Raw genomic sequence first — 23,920 nt, forward strand, 5'->3', positions numbered from 1 at the left:
AGAGGTGCTATTAAAAGAAAAGTACATACATAGTTTTTCCAAATTTGATCCAGACTATCTTTTGAAAAGGCCAAATTTTTATTTATTGATTTTTCAAATGGATACAATTAAAAACGACGCATCCTACAAGAAAATGTTGTATGGGTGACTATCGCAAAATCAGTCAAAGTTTCTAATGAAGATATCGGAAACAATTCAAATTGAGCCCTACACTGAGAAAAAATCAGTTTCAACAGTTTCAAAAATTAAAACTCGATTTGCGGAAAAACGCTTTTTTTGATTTGTATGAAATTGTGTCTCAAGATAGGTGATTATGTTCCCTACCAACCGTCCATACATCGCAAGCTTGACACTTTTAAGTGGAAAAAGTTTTTCTAACAAAAAATTTTCTTGTCGGAATTGATTTTTTCTCAGTGTCAAGGAGTGCCAGTGGATTTAACATATACATACATATATTTAAATATTCCTGTACAGTCAAGCAGAGTACAATATTTAGGTCGTAACTAATCGCAACGGATAAAAATACACTGAAAATAATTTCGACAAGAAAAAGTTTTCGTTAGAAAAACTTTTTTTCCTTCAAAGTGCCCAGCTTGCGATGTATGGACGGTTGGTAGGGATTATAATCACCTATCTTGAGACACAATTTCATACAAATCAGAAAAAGCGTTTTTTCGCAAATCGAGTTTTAATTTTTGAAACTGTTGAAACTGATTTTTTTTCAGTGTAGGGCTCAATTTGAATTGTTTCCGATATCTTTATTAGAAACTTTGACTGATTTTGCGATAGTCACCCATATAAAATTTTTTTGTAGGATGCGTCGTTTTTTGATTGTATCCATTTGAAAAAATCAATAAAAAAAATTTGGCCTCTTTCAAAAGATAGTCTGGATCAAATTGGTAAAAACTTAGTTAGAGCCATTCACAAATACGGCCCATACAAATTTCAGAACCCTCCCATACAAAATACGTTACGAGAGGGTGGGTGGGGGCTTTCAGCCCCCAGGTCCATTTTAGCGTTATGTAATTTGTGAATGAACCCTTAATTTAACTATTGATTTATCCAATTTATCAATTAAAAACGACGTCAGTCCAATCAAACGACATCAAAATCAATCAATAACGGTGCTCACCTGCACTTTTGACAGCTGACCGACCTGATGCTCTTTATGGCTCTCAGCTTGTGGTTGTCAATCTGGGTGTCACGCTTACCGAAGGTACTCACGTGTCAGCTTCTACATGTCACGATGCGCTTGCAGTGATTGTCAGTAAAGAACATCGTTTAAAAGCGTGGTGGTTTTTGTTTTCATATCTGATCATCTGGTGATGGTCACGACATTTTGCAAGACTGCACATAATATTACATTATATTATTACAATTATATTATTACACATATTATGTGCACACACTTTGAAGAGCAATTAGGAACTTTTTTTTCAAATAGGCGTAACTGTATTTGATCTTGATATTTGAAACGACTCGTACTCTGTCTATTCAGCAAATATCGATCAACTGACGTTTCTACCGGATAGTCTACACTCGTTCTCTGCGGTACATTAATTGAACAAAATAGTTTGAATAAAGAGCACAATCGGCGTTCCAAAAAATCAAGGTCAGAATCAGATACGCCCAGGGTTTGAATCCAAAGGAGAATGAAAAAATCTCTCACTTATCGTGTATGTATATTAGGGTGGCTCAAAATACACTTTTCCAATTTTTTTGATGGGCCGCCCTCTTATTCGGTTCTATTCGATGCCCCGATGCTCTGGACAAAATTTCAGCCAAATCGGTTAACGTGGGCGGTGCAGAAACATCTTAAAACAGTGATTTGCAGCTGGACGGCACAATTTACGATCAAGAACCATGATACTCATTCAGCTCTTGTAGAATTGAATATAGAATGTTATGCTGAAAACCGTAAGAAGCTTAGAGTTTATTAGGCAAAGATATTAGCATTTTACTGGAGTGCTGTAGGTAAAAGAAACAAAATTTGCTCAAACCCCACTTCAGAGAAATGCTAATAACTTAGCCGGGCAAACTCTAATCTTCTCGCGGTTTTCTGCATAACATTCTGTATTAAATTCTTCAATATCTGGGCGAGTGATTGCATAATCAATGTCAACTTGTTTTACACAGCCAAAAGAAAAAAATATGATCCCCAACATAGAATAAGCGAGAACAAAGCGTTTTATCAAACTCGGTGGGGGCCGCCTATCCGAATCAGTTTTTTTCAGCTTGTATACAAGTGCGATAGTTTTGTTTTCGTGGCTTGTAATGATTTGAAGAGGTTTTTGCCTCTCTTTTATCGTTGTTCGTTATCTATTGAGAGCGATTTCTGCAATCCCTGGATACGCCCAGGAAGGAAGTTCCACAATTTCTTGACATAAGGTCATTTTTCAAATGTGAGCAAGTCTATTTTTGGTAGTAAATTGACCATCAAATGCTTTTGCTTCAAGTTATTGATGTTTTATACTTGCACGTTGGCTTAATGAGATAGATATAGGGACAGATACCCTATAACCAGTATAACGTACACTCACACAATCTTCCCGTTTAACTTGATGACGGAGAAGGTCCCAAATAAGCATAGTGCCAATTCTACTCCCATTGCTATCTCTGAAAAGATATTTTAGTTACCAGATAAAGATTGTCGCTGTCCGGAACATCTTTTGCTGGCGAGGATAGGGGAGCTAAATGTCAAAGAAGGAAAATCCATACGATTTGACAGCTTGGTACCCAACATGTTCCGGACAGCAGAACAAAGGGAACCTAAGCGACAATTTTTATCTAGTAACTAAAATATCTTTTTATCTCTGTTACCCTTCACAGAAAGAAATGAAAACTAATCAGTGCGTGAAACATAAAGAAGCGGGAAATTACACTATTTTAGGCGTACATGGATCGTTTTCAAGAAGTTCGCCCTAACTGAATATAATTTTTATAGCATTATGTCACTAATTCGTATAAATAGTGACATAATGCTATAGACATTGCATACTTTCAGGCTAAAATATCATTTAACGAGTGGTTCGATTTTTATGATATCCGTTCAGCTATATTTGGTTTCGCAGACGACATTGATATTATGACACGTAACTATGAGAAGATGGAGGTGTAATCCTAATCATGATACCACAAGGGTTTATTCCATCCCCATGCACGCCCATGGCAGTAGATGACTTAGGTTGCTTACAGAGAGAGAGAGCGCACCTATCAATGCCGGCTTGCGGCAGCCCCCAGTATTCGCGAGATTCGACTTTATACGGATCAGTTTGTTTGTCTCGTTAAGCCGGAGAACTGTAACGCACGCGCGCGCGCCCCAGCGTAGCTTCCACAGTAGAACTATTGATCGCCGCGCGATGAACCGTTCGGGAATGTGCAAGTTGGCGAATTATTAGAAGAAGGTTGAATGAAGAAATTGCGGCAATTTAGTGTCTTAAGGTGAAGTGTGTGGTGAGGCGGAACCTTTTGAGAAGGATTATGTGACCAATTTCAAATGAAAAACCGATGTGAATACAAAGAAAGGAAGATTTAAAAAAAATCGATTTCGATTTCGGTTCTACGGGAAGATAAGATCGCCAAGCATATATAGGCAGCTGCATTCAAGTGGTTTACTGCAATTGATATTTTATGATGTGGTAATGGAAGCGACGATTCGACCAGTCGTTGACTAATTATACTCAATTGATTGTGAAAAGTGCATAAGGCGATGTCGCATGGGTCGCAAGGGGTGTCGTTTACGTTTTCGTGAAGAATTCTCTGTACGTGACAGGCCTTTCTGGTTTTGCTATTGAAACAAAGTCACGATCTTAAGATTGTTGTTATCTTTCGGAAGAATTAGTGAAGATAATGTCAACTTGCTATCTCATATAGGATTCCCAAGCCAGTTTGTGTTGGGTGAAATCAATACTAGGTCGCAACGATTATTTAATCGGAAGTCGAATTTCCTTTCGGAAACGTCTAATAACTAATGTTGTATTATTTTGCATTAGAGAAAACAGAAGATTCAAATAATCAACTCAATAAAGTAACAATAAGAAAAGATTGGCTAATCAACTCTTGAATTGCTCGAATAGTGACGTGCAGAAAAATGTCAATTTTAGTTCCTTAAAGATTGAAGTTTCCTTCTAGGACTTGTTTGCCCAGATGTAGCTTGCACTGTTAAACAAATAATTGCTCATTATACTATTTCTTTCACAAACTTCCCAGTCATACAGAAAAGGGAAATACAGGTCGGACTCGATTATCCGGAGTATCGATTTTTTTCACTTCGAATATCGAATCATAACAAAAAATCAAATCTGCAATTAAATAACGAAAAACTTATGTTTTATTTTATTTGCAGTGGTGTAGTCAGAAATTATTTACGAAAAACCCTGAATAATCCACCTAGCGGTATAGGTGACTTTTTGGTGTTTTATGAAAAAAAGTATTTTTGCCATAACTTTTGAGCTCAGTCCATAGTCCGATCCAGCCAATTTTCAATATGAAACGATAAGATAGGATTCACATTTGAATGCAACTTGTTGGTTGAGAATACGTGCCAAAAAATGGCTAGACTATTTGCGCGTTTTTAGTACAAAAAATAGTATTCTGGCCATTATTTCTGAACCCAAAGTTTGATCTAGTCAATTTTCAACAGGAAGCAATTAATCTTTTGATCCATCTAATTTTTAACAGGAAACAATGTAAAGGCTCCCCCAGACCTAAGCGATTTCAACATGCGTTACGATTTTTGCGTTACGAAATTAATGGATTAATTAATGGGGATATTCTGCCAGATACATTTCTTAAGAAAACCTCCAATTACAGTGTTGACCCGATTTTGTTTACCCCCGATTTTATAACGTTTTCGACCCGATTTTATCACGTTTTCGACCCGATTTTGTTATCCTAAAATTCAAATTTTAGTCATTCTTTTTATTTTCGTAAATAATACCGAAAAACAAAATTGATTTTCATGAAATAACTTTCACAGCCTTATTATGAATGACTTCTGAGTACCTGTGAAAGATTATGTAATCAATTTCGACAAGAAATAACGGATTCCGTTAACGCATTTTGCCTTTGCAAGGCTTAAACTTATTCATATTTGAGGAATGAATTAAAAAATTGGAAATAAAAAAAATCACCAGGGGGTGATAAAATCGGGATATTACTGTATAAGGACATCGGTGCTGATGAAGCATTTCAACTGGTTTTACACGCTTCGACTTGTTTTACACATGGTCTTCAATGGCAATTGTACTAGAACGAAGCGTTTCATCACAACGTAGGTGGGGGAAATATTTCTCTGCCTTTTTTCGTATTTGTATCAGGTGACGAGCATTTTTTCATGTCTTGTTATGAGCGAAATAGCCGTATGCTTATCGCCTATCGTCGTGAATTTTCAATTGAGAGAGAAATCTGCAATCCTTGTTATGCACTCATACGCATCGTTCTATGGTGGCGAGGTTACGTTTTCATCTTTTATTACCTTTGGAACCATAATGGATTGATATAAATGGAAAATCTGAAGATTATGTCTCAAAAGCAACCGCTTTATTGACAACACAGAAACACATAATGAAAAATAAACAGCGCGTAAACCTTGACATGCGGACATTTACGCTATTCTACGCTGAAATGGCCCTCTTCCTAACAATATTGCTTACAACTTGTATGCAATATCGACGATTCACGTCAAATGTATACATTTAGGCTACTTCTCGTGTAGAAGTACGCTAATAATGACGTTCCATTTATGCATGATTTTCAGCGTAAATTTCAGTGGATTTTTCTATCTGAGAAAAGATCAAGTGATTACATGGAAGAAAAAGAGATGAAATGTACTACCATGGAAAAGTTCTTCATGGAATTAAGATTAAATATATAGATTACCTCTACTTCAGTCCCTCCCATTCCAGCTACGTTCATTTTTCTTCAAATAATCATATTTCATACGAATATAATAGTTATAGGTATATTAATTCTACAAAATTTTAATATACTCAAAACAACTCCTTTTTCAATTCCTCCCACACCCTAGATACGTCTCATATTGCTAATATAATCATATTGTATATTATAATATCGAAATTAGAAAATAAAAATTGAAAAAAATCGAAGAAAAAAAATCGGATAATCGAACCCATAATCGAGTCCCCGGATAATCGAATCTCCGGATGATCGAGTCCGATCTGTATTAATCAACTGAGTTCGACGTACATATTATTAGAACATTGTACCTTGGTCGCAGATAGCTTTTCAAATTAAATTCGTTATTCATGAAAAAGAAACCGAATAAATTTAGAGCATATGATAATCCTTTGATAGACGCATCCTAACCATTTTTTTAATAATTGTGAGTGAAACAGTGATTTCATTACGTTTCGTAGTTTGGCAAATACTCAATGCTCATTCAAAAGCATAATATTGGTCATCGCCGTTATCACCTCCACCGTCATCTCAGAAGTGTAAACAACATAATGACGATGATCTGCAACGAACTCTGATCATTACACCTGCATAAACTGTAAATGGCAGCAAAATAAAATTTCCATAAGGGGCTGCAAGTTCCAAAAACCACTGTCTTTTGGATGCTATGGAGGTTATGAGATAGTTCCAGCTCTCCTAAGGATCTCAGAAGAGATTTCGGGATATTTCGGTTGCTGAGATAACAACCGGAATTATACGCACGTCCTCCAGGTGCCACATCTGCTTCAACTCCTCCGCCAAGTCGTGGTACTCTGTTATCTTGTTGGAGAATGTTGTTTGAACATTATGGTCTAGCGGTACAGCAATGTCGATGAGGGTTACCCGCTTCCTCCTTTTGTCGTAGACCACAATATCGGGCCGATTGGCACGAATGAGGACATCCGTTATGATCTCGCGATCCCAGTACAGCTTCACGAAACTATTTTCCAGAACTGGGACAAGCACATATTTGTAGTAGGCGACAAACTGGTTAACCAAGTTGTGCTTTAAAGCAAGCTGTTGGTGCACAATCTTGGCTACTTCGTTATGACGACCGAGATAGGCTGAATCAGCTAAGGCTGAACACCCGGACACGATATGTTCGATCGTCTCTCCTACTGAATTGCACTTCCTGCAGCGGTCCTCCACGTTTTCGTGCAATATATAGTGCCGATAGTTCTTCGTTGCAATTACCCGGTCCTGGATGGCTACCATGAATCATTCTGTTTCTGAGAAGAGTTCACCCCGCACCAGCCACGTATTCGACGCCGCTTTGTCGATATATTCCAGCTCCAGTTGATGGTGGTGCGTCACATGCAACTCCTTCTGCTTCCACGATGCGATCATCTCGTCGACAGATGTGATGTCGCAATTCAGCTGATAATCCTCCTGCCCTACTGAATCCGTGGTCAGCTTCACACACAGTGCGACAGATTTCGTGGCGGTTCTGGCTTTCCACGAAGTATCTTCGCATCTGCTGGATCTGGGAAACACATAGTGTTTGTATATCGGTGACGCCTCTTCCTCCTACTGTACGTGGCAGGGTGACTCTCTCAATGGACGATTTTGGATGACGCATGCGATGCTTAGGGAACGCCACTCGTATTGCTCGTTCTAACGCCCCCAAGTCAGTCTTGGTCCACTTCACCACCCCGAAACTGTGTGTCAACAAGGGCACAGCAAACGTGTTTAGCGCCTTCACCTTAATGCCGGCCGACAAGAGGCTCTTAAAAATACTGTTGACACGATGCAAGAACTTTTCCTGCAGCTCTTTCTTGATCGCCGTATGGCGAATTCTTTTCAGTTGCAGGAAACCTAGGAACTTGTACGTTTCGCCTTCAACCATGTTTCGAATCTCCTCCTGTTCGTTGACGCGGAAACTGTCGGCATCCACCAGGTGACCCCGGTGTAGATGTATGGATCGACATTTATCGATACCAAACTCCATCCGGATGTCGTTGCTTAATACCATTACAAGCCGCAAAAATTGGTGCAGCTTCTCCACATATTCCGCAAACAGCTTCAAGTCGTCCATAAAAAAGGTGTGGGTAATGTTTGTACTCCTTTCCCCACTCTTCAAATGATAGCCATAGTTGTGTTGGTTGAGTGCTCTGCTAAGAGGGTTCATGGCAAGGCAAAACCATAGAGGACTAGAGGTATCGCCTTGGAATATGCCCCTCCTGATGCTGAGAGCCCTGAACCATAACACCTTTTCTCCATCGGTAATGTGTAGGGATGTGCTCCACATCCCCATAGCGTGCTGCATTAGCCTGATGACGTTACCGTCTATCTTATACAACTGCAGTACCTTAAGAAGGTACGAGTGAGGTACTGAGTCGTATGCCTTTTCATAGTCGATATACGCCATGCTCAGGTTTCTTTGCTTGTGGGGGGCGGTGTCCCAACAACGACTGCATCAATGATGACCTGATCCTTGCAGCCTCGTGTGTTGCGTCGACAACCTTTTTGTTCCTCGGCCATCAGGTTGTTGACGTCGCAATGGTTCTGCGCCCTCCTCGCTATTACCGATGGCAGCACTTTGTACAGACTCGAAAGGCACGTTATTGGTCTGTACTTGGCTGGGTTCAAAGTGTTCCGATCCTTCGGCAGAAGATAAGTGACACCCCTAGAGATGAATTCCGGTAGCTGCCCGGGGTTATCTAGTACCGTGTTGAAGCATTCCGCCATCCGCCCGTGGACCGTTGTGAGTTTTTTATACCAGAAATTTTGCACAAAATCGGGTCCTGGTGCAGCCGAATTCCTGGTATACCGGGTAGCCACGTATGTCTTGGGCGGTCACGTTGATAGCGGTCATGTCTCCAATTCCACCACAATTTACTGATTATGGATCGACTGTACGTTTTAATTTAATTTATTGAACGGCTACTCAGTCTTGCACTTATTACAACGAGTTTTTTATTTACCCGACGTTTCGACACGGGGAAAATAAAAAACTCGTTATATCACAATATCGCTCTTCTTCTGCCATCCACATCCCATCGCCGTTGTGTATGACGGGGTTCTCACATAGATTGGACCAAAACTGCGTGACTTTCCAATCTCCGGAAGGCCAAAGTCGCCAAAGTCGGCTTTGTCGTTTCGGATGTGATTGTAGAACTCCCTTTCGTTGATGTTGAACATTCGATTTTGCTCCTTCCTCTTCGAACATTCTCCATAACGTCGCAGTCGTTTAGCAAGAGCACTCAACCGCTGTACATGGGTGTCGAGGATCTCAGTTATGTTCGCCTCGGTGAGATCACGAAGTACTGTAGGTTTCACAATTTCAGCAACATTCCGAACTAACCTGGTTGATCGATTCCCCTGCTTGTACTGTGTTAATCGACCAACCTTTGACCGCAGTGTGGCGATGCGGGTCTCCAGACGTCGCATCCACGCGGGTTTTTGTACTTTGGGGCGTGCGCGTCCATCACTTTCACCTTGTGGGCGCGTTCGCAATCCCAACGTTCTTACAACAGCCACTGCAGCCGAATACACGATAAATTACAGCTCCTCAAGGTTCTCCACGGTTTCCAAGTACTGTGGCAAAATATCCTGGTTAAGGATGCTTACTGTACTCCTCAACCGATAGGATTACTGCAACTTGGGTATCCGGTGTCGGGACATGGGATCTGTCCCACGGAACTGTGTAACTGCTTATTATAATTATTATTATTATTTGTGGAAGAATATAGGATTATTGCTCTGGCTCTTTATTTCATTACTTCCGTTATGACATATTCATCCTATTATGTTCAATTGCAATTTTCCCTTTTGAATTATTTGTATACAAGATATTATAAATTGTTTTTTTTTTTTTAAGTTCAGTCTACCGCGGTTAGCTTTTTTCGAAAAATGAACTCCTTTCGTATGCTGTATTTGTCCATACGTGTTTTACTCTTGTAGTATGCAGGACCAAACAAGTACGCATTGTTTATTATCACTTAATAATGACACATCCTTTTATCTATATGAACCTTTGATACTCAAACAAACCTAAATACATCTCGCATTTTTACAACACTGCGTAATTTGCGGCCACCAGGGCACAACGTCGCTCTTTTTAAGTTCTAAGCCGCAATGCAGTCGATTGACAAGAGCACTTTGGTCGTTTCACTGTCGAGTGAAAAATCAACAAACAACGATCATCATCCTATCTGCATACTAATGAGCACAATGGATAAAGTTGAACCACTGAAGGCGATTCTAGTTCAGGACGCAATACCGACTTTGTTGGGAGCATTATGTTTTTTTTTTGCTTTTGCAATAACGAAACCACTTCAAATCAAATTACACTGATTACGCCCCGGAAGATGCCTAACGACTCCAGAAGCCGTCGTATCGTTGATGGATATTGATTGGCCGGGGCTCGGTAAGGTCAGATAGCGCAACTTATGCATTTGACAGATCTTCAACTTTGTATATACGATATTGCTAGAGTACCGCTTCCATCATTGGGTGATAAATGCAGTTCAACAAAAGTCGCACCCAAACGCAATTAGAGCTCGTGTCGGCCAGGATGACGGCTCTGATAGCTGTGGCTGCGCATATCAAATGTTCAAAACACGTGCCACCCCGTGTACGATACGTGGTTCATCATTTTCCAGAACAGAGCAAATAAAAAGTGTACCGTAGTGAGATTGGTTTCACCAAATCATGGGTGTGAGATGCAGAAAAAAAACTAACGATGATTAGACGTCAGCCGCGAATAATCGCTGGCGCCGGATATATGTACATGGGACGATGTTCGATTCTTCATCGTTGAAACTTAAAGCACAGCCGTTATTGCAAGTACATGTTTTTCTTCTTACAAATTGTGGTACATGATGATGATGGTCTTTTTTTCTGTAATGGCTGAAAGCTTACAAGGGTAAATCTGTAATTGACATGATACTCAATATTGCTACAAAGGTGTTGAATTACGGATTTGTTTTCGCTTTGTTGATGGAGTGACGAAAACAAAATAAGACAGCTTCAATTACACATCAAGTGCGTAAGTTGACTAAGTGGCCGATCGAATTACGATTGCAGGAGAGTATAGACGTTGAAGGGGATATGAAATGCTGGAGAATTGGTTCGCGTCACTACGACCTGCTTGGTATCTTCTCAATCGAGAGGTGGTGATGGAAAACATGTTTTCCGTTTGTGGCCATAACTTTTGAGATCTTGGTTCGTGCTAGTTATTAATAGTCCAACCCGGCCAATTTTCAATAGGCAAAATGGGACAGGATTTCTCGTCTAATGCCAATTGTGGCGAGTAAACCGATCAAGGATAAGTGCCCAAAAGTGAGTGAGCTTTTTTTTCGCACATATTTCGCAGCCGGAGAATTAGCGATTACGTGCTTTACGAGACTTTCAGCCCTAGGTACAAACAGAAATACTTCTCCTTTTTCAATGGCTCCACATTCCCACTGGAACTGGACTTGCTTTTAAACTTAGTATTATATTAGCATTTTCTGAGTTATTAATTTCTATACCAGACATAACATGAGTATGTGTGGCACGTAAAATGGGTACACTATGCCCAGGGTGTCGGGAATGTTACCTACCTGAAAACATCCTAGACCGGGCCGAGAATCGAATTCGCCTTCTCTCGATTCTTCTGCTCGTTTTCTTGCAAGGCTAACTAGAGCTCACATACCTCAACACAGCCTAACGCCTAATCTGCCTAATTTTGAAGTGCGGCTAAAATAATGCACCGAACTGTGTGTCAATTTTGGTTCCGCGTCCGACTGACTGCCAAGATATTGAAAGCTTTCGACCTTCTCCACTACCTGGACGGAAGTTGGAGGGGTTGTTCGTTTTGACTTGCAACGATTTGGTCTTGTTGACGTTGATTGTGGGACCCATCATAGAGGAGCTTTCAGACAGGTCGTTCAGCTTACTCTGCATATTAGAGCGCCTTTGCGCTAGTGTATTAGAGGAACATCATCATCCAAAGTCGTTTCAGGTGCTCCATAGTAATAGGCTGCCATAGCCGGTACACTGCCGGTCGCTGCCACCGTAGACCACTGATTTCAATGAGGAATAGTAGTGGAAATAGAAAACATCCTTGCCGCACTCCACCGACCACCCAGATGCGGTCAGACAAAGCTCCGTAATGAAGTATTATGCACGTAAACTTTTCTTCCTGCGCTTCGAATTGGCCGACGATTTTGTCCTGATATCTCTTACGTCTAAGGGCGTCCCACAGATTGTTGTGGTTTAGACGCTCGAAATCTTTTTCGTAGTCAATGAATACCAAAAAGAGGGACTCTTGGAATTATCTTGACCTGCTCCAAGGTGATACGTGATACGAAGCGTGACAAAATGGTCCACACATGATCTTTCGGGGTGGAATCCTGCCTGCTGCCGTCGGAGAGTCGTGTATGTATTTTCCTGTATCCGATTTAGGATAACTTTGTACAGAATTTTGAGCAATGCACAGTAACATGATTCGGCGCCAGTTTTCGTATACAGTCACTGATACACTTTTTTCAGGATCTTCACAAAAACATCCTGCATCCAGTCAACCGGAAAAGTCGTGGTGTCCCAGATATTGCAGAACAGTTGATGCAACATTTGCGCTGATAATACGGAGTCAGCTTTGAGCATCTCCGCTGACATGCATTGTCCCATTATATGCTAAATATATCAGGCATAACAATACCAAACTCATAATAATGTATTATTCGCTTAGTGATATGTCTAAGGTATTTTGCATAATATTTTTGGTATTATTTTTTTTATCTCATATGCACACCAAGTTCATATCAACTTCCGTTGTCGCTTCTGCTGGGGTACCCACCCAACTCTCTCGCAAATCCCGTGCGAATTCGAATTCCAAATTTCGATTTCTTTCGAATTCCACGGAAATTCAGAAGATTTTTTCGTTGAAATTCGAAAGACATTCTCTTAAAAATTCTTAAGTACCTATTTCCCATGAAATTTCGTAGCAATTTCCCGCGAATATTCGGAAGAACTTTTCTTGAATATAAAAAAAAATCTGACAGATCTACATATTTCCTGAGGATACTCAGAGAAATTCGCCTGAGGGAAGTTAGATGCGTTCTCTTAGGAAATACTTCATTTTTCATTTATTTAGTCTACATCTAAACAGATAACACTGAATCAACAATTTGACGCCATAATACACGGTTCGAGGCCGCATCCCTCCATCCTCGAATACGCCCCACGCTCGCCAAGTCGTTCTGCAACTGGTCTGCCCATCTCGCTCACTGCGCTCCACGCCGTCTTGTACCTGCCGGATCGGAAGCGAACACCATCTTTGCAGGGTTGCTGTCCGGCATTCTTGCAACATGCCCTGCCCATCGTACCCTTCCGGATTTAGCTACCTTCTGGATACTGGGTTCGCCGTAGAGCTGGGCGAGCTCATGGTTCATTCTTCGCCGCCACACACCGTCTTCTTGCACACCGCCAAAGATGGTCCTAAGCACCCGTCTCTCGAATACTCCGAGTGCTTGCAAGTCCTCCTCGAGCATTGTCCATGCTTCATGTCCGTAGAGGACAACCGGTCTTATTAGCGTCTTGTACATGACACATTTGGTGCGGTGGCGAATCTTTTTTGACCGCAGTTTCTTCTAGAGCCCGTAGTAGGCCCGACTTCCACAGATGATGCGCCTTCGTATTTCACGACTGACATTGTTATCAGCCGTTAGCAAGGATCCGAGGTAGACGAATTCCTCGACCACCTCGAAGGTATCCCCGTCTATCGTAACACTGCTTCCCAGGCGGGCCCTGTCGCGCTCGGTTCCGCCCACAAGCATGTACTTTGTCTTTGACGCATTCACCACCAGTCCAACTTTTGTTGCTTCACGTTTCAGACGGGTGTACAGTTCTGCCACCTTTGCAAATGTTCGGCCGACAATGTCCATGTCATCCGCGAAGCAAATAAATTGACTGGATCTGTTGAAAATCGTACCCCGGCTGTTACACCCGGCTCTCCGCATGACACCTTCTAGCGCAATGTTGAACAACAGGCACGAAAGTCCATCACCTTGTCTTAGTCCCCGGTGTGATTCGAACGAACTGGAGTGTTCGCTCGAAATCTTCACACAGTTTTGCACACCATCCACCGTTGCTTTGATCAGTCTGGTAAGCTTCCCAGGGAAGCTGTTCTCGTCCATAATTTTCCATAGCTCTATGCGGTCTATACTGTCGTATGCCGCCTTAAAATCAATGAACAGATGGTGCGTTGGAACCTGGTATTCACGGCATTTTTTAAGGATTTGCCGTACAGTAATGATCTGGTCCGTTGTCGAGTGGCCGTCAACGAAGCCGGCTTGATAACTTCCCACGAACTCATTCACTAATGGTGACAGACGACGGAAGATGATCTGGGATATCACTTTGTAGGCTGCATTAAGGATTAAGGTTAAAAGACTATTATTCTTCCATTTACTTCCACTATTAACTTTTTTATGTATCAACAAGCAGATACGTATTTCGTTTCCTACTTGGAAACTTCTTCAGTGTTCAGGAAACGAAATACGTATCTGCTTGTTGATACATAAAAAAGTTAATAGTGGAAGTAAATGGAAGAATAATAGTCTTTTAACCTTGTAGCATTTTCCCTAAGACGCTCTAAAATAATTAATGCATTAAGGATGGTGATCGCTCGAAAGTTCTCACACTCCAGCTTGTCGCCTTTCTTGTAGATGTGGCATATAACCCCTTCCTTCCACTCCTCCGGTAGCTGTTCGGTTTCCCAGATTCTGACTATCAATTTGTGCAGCTTTTCCGAGCCCATCTTGATGAGCTCAGCTCCGATACCATCCTTACCAGCTGCTTTTGGTCTTTAGCTGTTGGATGGCATCCTTAACTTCCCTCAAGGTGGGGGCTGGTTGGCTTCCATCGTCCGTTGAGCTGAAGTAGTCATCTCCTCCGCTGCCTTGACTTTCACTGCCTGTACTCTCAGCGCCATTCAAATGGTCCTCGTAGTGCTGCTTCCACCTTTCGATCACACGTTCGTCCGTCAAGATGCTCCCATCCTTATCCCGGCACATTTCGGCTCGCGGCACGAAGCTATTGCGGGATGCGTTAAACTTCTGATAGAATTTGCGTGTTTCTTAAGAACGGCACAGCTGTTCCATCTCCTCGCACTTCGCTTCTTCCAGGCGGCGTTTCTTCTCCTGAAAAGGCGGGTCTGCTGTCTCCGCTTCCGTCTATAACGTTCCATGTTCTTCCGGGTATCCTGCTGCAGCGCGACCGCCCGCGCTGCGTCCTTCTGCTCCAGAATCTGTCTGCACTCTTCGTCGAACCAATCGTTCCGTCGACTTCGACCCATATACCCGACGTTGTTCTCCGCTGCGTCGTTAATGGCTGCTTTGACTGTATTCCAGCAGTCCTCAAGAGGGGCCCCATCGAGCTCACCCTCTTCCGGCAACGCTGCCTCGAGATGCTGCGCGTATGCAGTGGCGACATCAGGTTGCTTCAGTCGCTCTAGGTCGTACCGCGGCGGTCGTCGGTACCGAAGATTGTTGATGACGGATAGTTTTGGGCGCAATTTAACCATCACCAGATAGTGGTCAAAGTCGATGTTAGCGCCACGATATGTCCTGACGTTGATAATGTCGGAGAAATGCCGTCCATCAATCAGAACGTGGTCGATTTTTGATTCTGACTGCAGTGGTGATCTCCAGGTGTACCGATACGGAAGGCTGTGTTGGAAGTAGGTGCTGCGAATGGAGGCAGCGAAATCAATTAGTCGTAGGCCGTTTTCGTTCGTAACTTCCCAATAGTCGGTCTAAACTCCTCCTCTTGGCCAACCTGAGCGTTCAAATCTCCTATGATGATCTTGACGTCGTGGCTTGGGCAGCTATCGTACTCACGTTCCAGCTGCGCGTAGAATGCGTCCTTATCATCATCAGTGCTTCCGGAGTGTGGGCTATGGACGTTGATTATGCTGAAGCTGAAGAACCGGCCTTTGATCCTCAACCTGTACATTCTCTCGTTGATCGGCCGATCACGCGCCTTTGCATGTCGCCCATCACTATGAAAGCTGTTCCCAGCTCGTGTGTGTTGCCGCAGCTCTGGTAGATGGTATGATTACCTCTAAACGTTCGCACCATTGATCCCTTCCAACAAACCTCCTGCAGCGCTACGATGCCGAATCCACGGTCCTTGAGCACATCGGCGAGTATGCGTGTGCTCCCGATGAAGTTGAGAGATTTGCAGTTCCACGAACCGAGTTTCCAATCGCTAGTCCCTTTTCGTCACAGTGGTCTTCGCCGATGGTTCCGGTTCGTACTCTCTTGTTGATTGTTCGATGGAGCACCTAAACGACTTCGAATTGGCTTCCAATATCTTGGTAGCCAAATGGCGTCAGACGGCGGTACCATAGGCGACATAGGCGCACAGAGCAAGAAAGCAAGGGCTGCCTTTGCGAGTTTAAGAAATATCTGGAAAACATGCAGATAAGTGAACGCACCAAAATACGAATTTTCAACTCTAACGTCTGTGCTGTTATACGCTAGCGAAACATGGTCAACGGCTGCAGGTGTTCATCAACAGATGCCTTCGGTATATAATTCGGGCCTGGTGGCCTCACAACTGGATCTCAAACAACGAGCTTCATCGTCGTTGTTACCAGAGGCCGATAGCAACAGAAATTCGGGATCCAACATCGAATGCCAAAAAGTTGTATGAATGTTACTTGGATGTTGTTTATGTTTGAAAAGGTGCATTAACAAAAAAACCGAACCCAGTTAATTGAATCCGCACGACAAAATCGGAAAAGCGCGGAAAGTAAATTTTTCATAAGTAGATGAAGAATAATTTCCAAACTATTGGTGTTATGAATTCATTCCTAACTCAGTGAATTAAAAATCAAAACACTTTCCAGCTGTCCTGTAGTTTGTTGAAATCAATTAATTTCAATCCCTTAAGACGGGTTTGTACTATCCCATTTTATTCCACCACTTTATTGTACCATTGAACTCAACAGTAAATCCGTCTTCAATGTCTCGTACTTGACTGGACGATTTTCAATCATTAAGGTCACTCCTGACAGAATCCAAGTTTTCGGGGGCACACCGCTCGATACGGAGGCGGCGGACAACTGTCATTTTTGTTGATTCAGCTTTGTTGCGTCGCAGCATGCGTGAATAAATAAAAATGACAGTTGTGCGTTCCTTCCGTATCGAGTGGTGTGCCCTCGAAAACGCGAGCACTTTGAAACTGGGATTCTGTCAAGAAAGACCTTAACGACATCAAAAACAACAAAATTTACATGAAATCGGCTGATGCCGACGCCACCATTGCAATCAATAGGACGTCGGCAAAGGTGCTATTTTTGAGAGATGTCGCAACTATATTTAAAGTAAAATCGTTTTTTCAGTATGGAGGAATCGCTGACTCTCGCCAACTACACGTCACTGAAATGTGACATTTGGGATAAAGATAGCAAATAGGGTAAGGGAGGTATTTTGGACCACCAGTTCGACGGCACGTACTTTGGACCACTGAGTACAAACTCCTCTTGATGGTCCAAAATAAAAGCCCCCGTAAGGTTGGTCAAAATACATCCTTTACCCTAATATGTATTCTGTTTACTCACTTTGATTTTCACGACTACTTGATTTTCACGACAGCGTAAAATTTATTTTATTCATGTTTCATACTGGGATTGGGCCGTTTACTTTAAATTTATCAGCGCCATTTTGCTCAAGATGAACATGATAAGAGTTTCCGAACAATCACATGCAGTTGTCGTTGCTGTATATGCATCTACACGTGTATAGGGGCAGCACCTATGAGCTGCTAGTATACATTGCGCATAATAATGCATTCGATGTTGCTCGCAATATCGTTGCTTACACATTCGCCATGTACCAGAAATCTTGAGCAGATTCAACTGCCGATGTCCTATTGTGGAAAGGTGCATAATTAAAAATAATGGACCTAGCTTATTGAAACCGCACACGGAAAAAAGCGAAAAGTAACTTAGCTTTGTGTATAAAAGTAGTCCTGAAATGGATCGATTCATTTTCAATAATACTCTTTTCCAGTCACTAACAGCATCGAAACGTGTAAGAAATTCGCGAGAATATTTCACCTAATCGTCAAATTTAAATGCGGCATATCAAACCTTCTTCTGCCTAAGATGGTGGTCCTGAAAAAGAGACTCAAGTTGCTCAATTTTGATGTCTGAGCTTGCAATGCACGCACGGGATTGGTTGGTATAACCATTTCTAAACTTTTCAACAATGGACCTTTCGTTAACAATTTTAAGCGCTCAATCGATTCTATATTTTATTTAAGCGCAACTTCCCCAGTTTTCCAATTTTTCCAGAACCCATATGTTCTAACGCTTCTAAGTATTTTTTAAATTTAAAACAAAACATAAAAAAGTGCTGTTTTTTCAAGATTGACCAACCTTTCCCGATTTTGAGCGCACACCGGGTGAATTTTTCAGACCTGTTCACACGTGCAGCACTTTTTCGGTTTTTGTTTTCGATTAGATTAGAGGCTTAAAAAATATGGGTTGTTGGAGAAACTTGACCTTAAATAAGCCAAAGAATCGATTGAGACAATAAAACGGGATACAATTTTTGACGGGAAAGGAAATTATCGATGAAAAATTCAATGCTAAAACGAATGGTAAAAAACCCTGATTAATCCACCTAACGGTGATGTTGTCTTTCTCGTAAATGTAGAAAAAGGTATTTTGGGCATAACTTCCGAGTCCAAAGTACAATATGACAATAGAGTCCAATTGACAATAGGAATCACTGGGACCGGATTCTGCGTCGAGTTCATTGTTTTTTTTGCGAGCAAATTAAAGGATAAGTGCCAACAAATTTGTGACTTTTTGCGCACACATGCAGACATTGGTCTAAGTATATTGGTTTATTTCTCTATGATTATCCGGGCCTTTTATAAAAAGTATAGTTGTAGTCCTACGTCAAAAAGACCATGGCTTAGAGGTACTTCTATGATAATTTTCTGAAGGAAAAATGGAAATCCGAAATTTTGTCGAAATCTCAGCTCCAAAAAACTTTTCAAATCAAAAATTATCTTGGAGTATTTTTGGAAATTCTCAGATGGTGAAAAATGTTTTCATCGAATTCCAAAAGCCGACATTGCGCAGCAAATGTTTTGTCATAATCTAAAATTTCGAAGTCTCATCTTCTTTATAATTTTTGAACGCAACGAAACGTCGCAATACATAAAAAGAAGACTCGTATATTTTCTTGGAAAAAATAAATAATGGCGCAATTTTACATTTTGCCAAATTATCAGTCGTCTCAGCTGATTGTTCTTGAATCTATAACCTGTCTGTCATGAATTATCCCTCCCCTGTATCGAATCACCTTATCGCGGCAGTGACCCACTTGAAAATTGGCATCCACCCCCTTTACTTCCTATTACTTCTATCCCAGACTGGGGTAATGATAATAGCGCTGCCCGACAGGCATCAGCTTGGATTCTATGTTCACCTTTCAGCCACTTGTAGTGGCTTGGAACTTCCTAACAAGCAACGACGATAACGGCAAGTGATGAGAATGATATGCCACACTTCTATTAGAGAAAGATGTGCTAGACGTCAAAGGAAGTGATCAATTGTGTGCTACCGCGTCGAGTTTAACGCAAACCGTCAGCTAGTTGAGCAACGAATTCTATGAAAACACGAAATCACCCACCGACCAACCTATAGATATAAGGCAAACTGGCGGACACAGTCCTGGGTCATCCCGCCCGACAAACAGTAGTCGCTCCAGTGTCATCCAGCGAATAGTGTGCATATTAGTGGCGGAATATTTTGAAGTGTGGTATTTCGATTCAAGTGAGATAAGCAAGTCTTCCTGCGAAGTGCATGTGGTTGATTTACAGCGGTGTTGCACATATATGTAAGTCGTTGTCAGTTGGGCACGTGAGCGCGCGAAAAGTGCAGTGGCAGTGACGACGATCAGTGAAGATCTGGTGTGGAATTGGCCCGAAGTGGTATCGCATCGCATGATCGCGGCGAATGGGGAAAGACAGCATGTCGTCGTATCTGAAGAATAAGCTGCTGAAACGCGCGGGAGGGGAAGACTTCCCGGGCGGGCGACAGCAGAGGAGCCGATCGTTGGATGTCGAAGCGTTGCAACGCTCTGGAGTGCATACGATATTGCAAGTAAATATGATTTGCTGAACAGATTTTCTCGTCCTTAGGTTTATTACTCAATTTACTCTTTTCAACCTAATGACTTATTTTATGTACTATCTCTAGAAATCTATTGATACTTATCAAGTAATTCTGTTAGAGTACGGCTGAGCAATAAATGTTGGGGACAAATATAAGCATATTGCCCAAATGTATCTACCCCTTATCAAGTAATTCTTGTGGAAACAATATCATCTTTATGCACATGCAGAAATTCAAAATAGCGAACAAGTGAGAGAACCCCTCTTCTCCATACTATTTTTTTCATAAACTACTTCTTTTTGGTTTATCTTTTATATTTGAGGGGGTCGAAAGCAAAGGGATGTAAGTGACAAACACTTAATTTTGAGAAAAAAGTGGGTGCAAAATTTTTCAATATTCTTTCGTTTCATACAAAAATATCAATTTTCTGTGAATTTTCATATTTATTGTAGCCAATGTATTATATATTGCCACAAAGCTCTAAAACCAAAGTATTTTTCGCTGTCTTCTTCTTTTTCCTATTGGCATTACATCCCCCACTGGGACATTGCCGCCTCGCAGCAAAGGAGGGAGATTTTTCGCTGTAGTCAACGCAAATTTTACCAAAATGTTACTTACACCCGTTTGCTTATATTCCCCTGATTTATGGAAAGTCTGTTAGCAAAAAAGTCGAGTTATTGCTTTGACATGATTTGTTATGTGCATTGGAAATAAATTTTTATCGAATGAATTTTGCTCTCAACTCTTAGACATTTTAATTATAAGTATAAAAATTTCGGCCATCAGACATGAATATTATTTCTTTGACTCGATTTCGAATAAATTCCAAGTCAAAGTTTGAGAAATGAAAGTTTCTTCAATCTTTTTTTTTTGTTCGTTAATGAATATAAAATATACACATCAAAGCACACCAGGTTACTACCCAATATGCCCTGTTGATTATTTACATCGCAAAGGTTACGCGATCCAAACAAAACCTCCGTCACCACAGCCTCATAGATAACCATTTTAATTCTTATTTTATCACTTTTCCTTCCAGCGCGCGGCCCAACAACACCAACAACAGCTGGCGGCCCAAAGTAAGTACTCCTTTACATTTCCCATTCAATGCCGCTTGTATTCTGTATATGTTCGTGCACATACAAATCAGAATTATAAACGGTTTACAATACTCTAAACGGTGTAATCAGTAACCATCGCATTTCTCCCTTCTACATGTATGGTTTGATGAAACTGAATCACACACTCAAGCTTCATACGCCTGTTGTGTGTTACTTGGTTGTAGAATGTAGACATTTTTTTTAACAGAGGACCATTGCAATATGTCGTCATCGAGCTGTTTGTTATTATTTTATACCGAGCCATGTGCCTGCACAGCAGTAGAGCAGACCTATTCTCATATTTAATGCGTCATCGAAATACCTGTATTCTACATTGCATTAAAGCCGCCATCCATGTATTTGCGGTTGTATTCAACTTCTCGACTGTTACTGTTCAAATATAGATGCCGCTGTTGTCTTTGTTGAGACAGAGATGAATTATTGTTATTAGTCTGATTCCTTTTAGACTAATTTATAAGGCCTTTCCCATTTTTACCAAATTTGATTTTATTCGTAAAATTTATTTCATATGTAGTTTATCTTTATGTCATAACTTTTCTATGGTATATCTGTTGATTAGTCTGTTCATATAACAAGCCATATTTTATTAACAAGTCCAGGGATTGTAAAGGGCGTTATTGATTTACAATTGGATCTCATAATCAAGAGAAATCACCACCTTCCGTCTTCCTGAAATAAAAGCTAAAATCACCTTTTTAAACTATAGTTATAATAACCCAGATCATGTCTTCAGTAAAGTTTCCCTTTCTGCATTTTTATGCATGCAGTTTTTTTGATTTTGTTTTCAATGTTCCCCTTTTCACCATCTAATCAGTAGTCGGTGAGTTTGAATTTTATTTTCTGATTTTTTTCCCTCAACACAAAAACCCTCATAATTCAGTCAGTGGGTTGCCTCACTTTCTATGCTGGCGAGAATTGCGTGTTATTATTACGTACCAGAGGAGCAAAACAGAGAACCGCACCAAAATAACAACGTTTGGCTGGCCTAGTCGTTGAGTTGGGGTGCTGCTGCCGCAACGGAAAGCACACAGCACAGGCTTGCAAGCTATAGTAGTAAACATGCCCGTAAATACAGTTTTGTGTTTGCTCTTTTGGTTTGAGTTTGTTGGCTGGTATCGTCTGGCCAAACGACGATGTATAGGAGGGTATGGAGGAACTCCTCGAACGTGGCCTTGAATTTTCGTATACGTCGTACAGAGTAGTCACGCTGCCTCTCTTTTAGGGTCCTTTCATCGAACTAATTTTTATATATTTGAAACAGTGGCTGATAGTTATCGTTACCTCTATGTGTATATTTACGTTCATTTTCGGCACATTCGACGAGTATATGAATGAAATTTGTACGAAACCGGTTTGGCGCAGTAAGATTATTGAGTTATAGATTGTTTACGTTCCGTATTCGACGATATTGTCTAATGGATGTTTTTAAGAGCTATTAAAATGGTACTACTTTATAAACTTCGAATGATTTTTCCTTTCTCGGACAACAAAGTTTTACAGAAAGGCTATCATTTCACTCCGAAAACGAACTTTTTATAGATGGCTCGGAGACTTATGATGTTATATGCCAATCGACTCCGCTCGACGAACTGAGCAAAAATGTCTGTCTGTTAAAACATTAGCCAATTTTTCATATATTAATCCTTATCCTATTTTCTCGCAACAAATTGCATTCGACAGAGAATAAACACTAGTTGCTCACTATTGGGTTTGATAACGATCGGTCATTGCGTTCAAAAGTTATAAAGATAATGGGGTTCAAGCCTTATAAGGTTGGTACATTGCGGAATATTCAAAATATAGTTGATACTCCGTAAGATAAGCAATTTTTTTATGGTATCGCAATCAAATCATTGGATCGTCGAAATCAAATGATTGGATCGAGAAAGGCATCAACACTTCAACACCGTTAGGTGGATTTTTCTGGGTTTTTGTAATATGTAATAGTTTTGAAAGAATTTTACTAACGTTTTTTTTTTCTTTTATCTTACATTTACAATGTTTGAAGAATATGCGATATATATTAAAGTTGTTTTGAAATGTAATACTGTATAATTAGTTGTGAAACAAAAAGAATGTGTAGGGTTAATGCTCCTGGAGTTCATATGATGTACCTATATCAATAAATATAAAATACTTTATTAGCAATAAGCACGTGATAGATTTATAAATTATACAAATCAAACATGAATTGTCCATTTTGCTAATGTTATGGATATAGGAGCATGTTGCGTTGCGTTGTAACGGAGTATTTCGTAGATTGCATACTGATAGCTGTCATGTATATTATTTAACTTTCTTACCTCAACTGCTTAAGGATTACTATTTGGGAATTGATAGCAACCCAATTGGAGGTTCTAAATGATAAAGCATGAAAGCTATCATTGCCGGCCACTCCCATCATCTCCGTTACTGGGGAAGGGAAGGAAATGTTGATATGACATCTGCTTAAAGAGAGGGCAGCGACTCACCGACGCCCTCATAGATGTAAAGGAGTTGGATGGTTGGTATGAAATATAGTTTAGGAGTATCATCATAAGCAAATGTTTGGATAGACGTTGCGAGTGACCATGCTAAGAAAAATGTGTCCACTCCATTGATGATTTTACTGAGGTGGGGCGAAGCTATTACACTTGCCCTGGCTAATAAGCCTAGGTTTAAGCACCATTGTTCGCTCTGTAAAACGAGAAAATAAGTTAAATACATGAATTGCCCTATC

General features: G+C 40.9%; 1 protein-coding gene across 4 annotated transcripts in view; it reads left to right on the forward strand.

Annotated features, from left to right (window-relative positions):
- Nucleotides 1-23,920, forward strand: part of LOC134225082 (uncharacterized) — a 273,215-nt gene that overhangs the window by 91,724 nt on the left and 157,571 nt on the right. For all 4 annotated transcript variants that reach the window (XM_062704868.1, XM_062704869.1, XM_062704867.1 and 1 more), the window contains one exon: nt 21,120-21,159. In XM_062704868.1, the coding sequence (XP_062560852.1) occupies nt 21,120-21,159 (40 nt within the window). The remainder of the gene's footprint in view (nt 1-21,119; nt 21,160-23,920) is intronic.

Source organism: Armigeres subalbatus, chromosome 3 (genome assembly GCF_024139115.2).
Source record: "Armigeres subalbatus isolate Guangzhou_Male chromosome 3, GZ_Asu_2, whole genome shotgun sequence".
In the NCBI taxonomy this organism is placed as follows: domain Eukaryota; kingdom Metazoa; phylum Arthropoda; class Insecta; order Diptera; family Culicidae; genus Armigeres; species Armigeres subalbatus.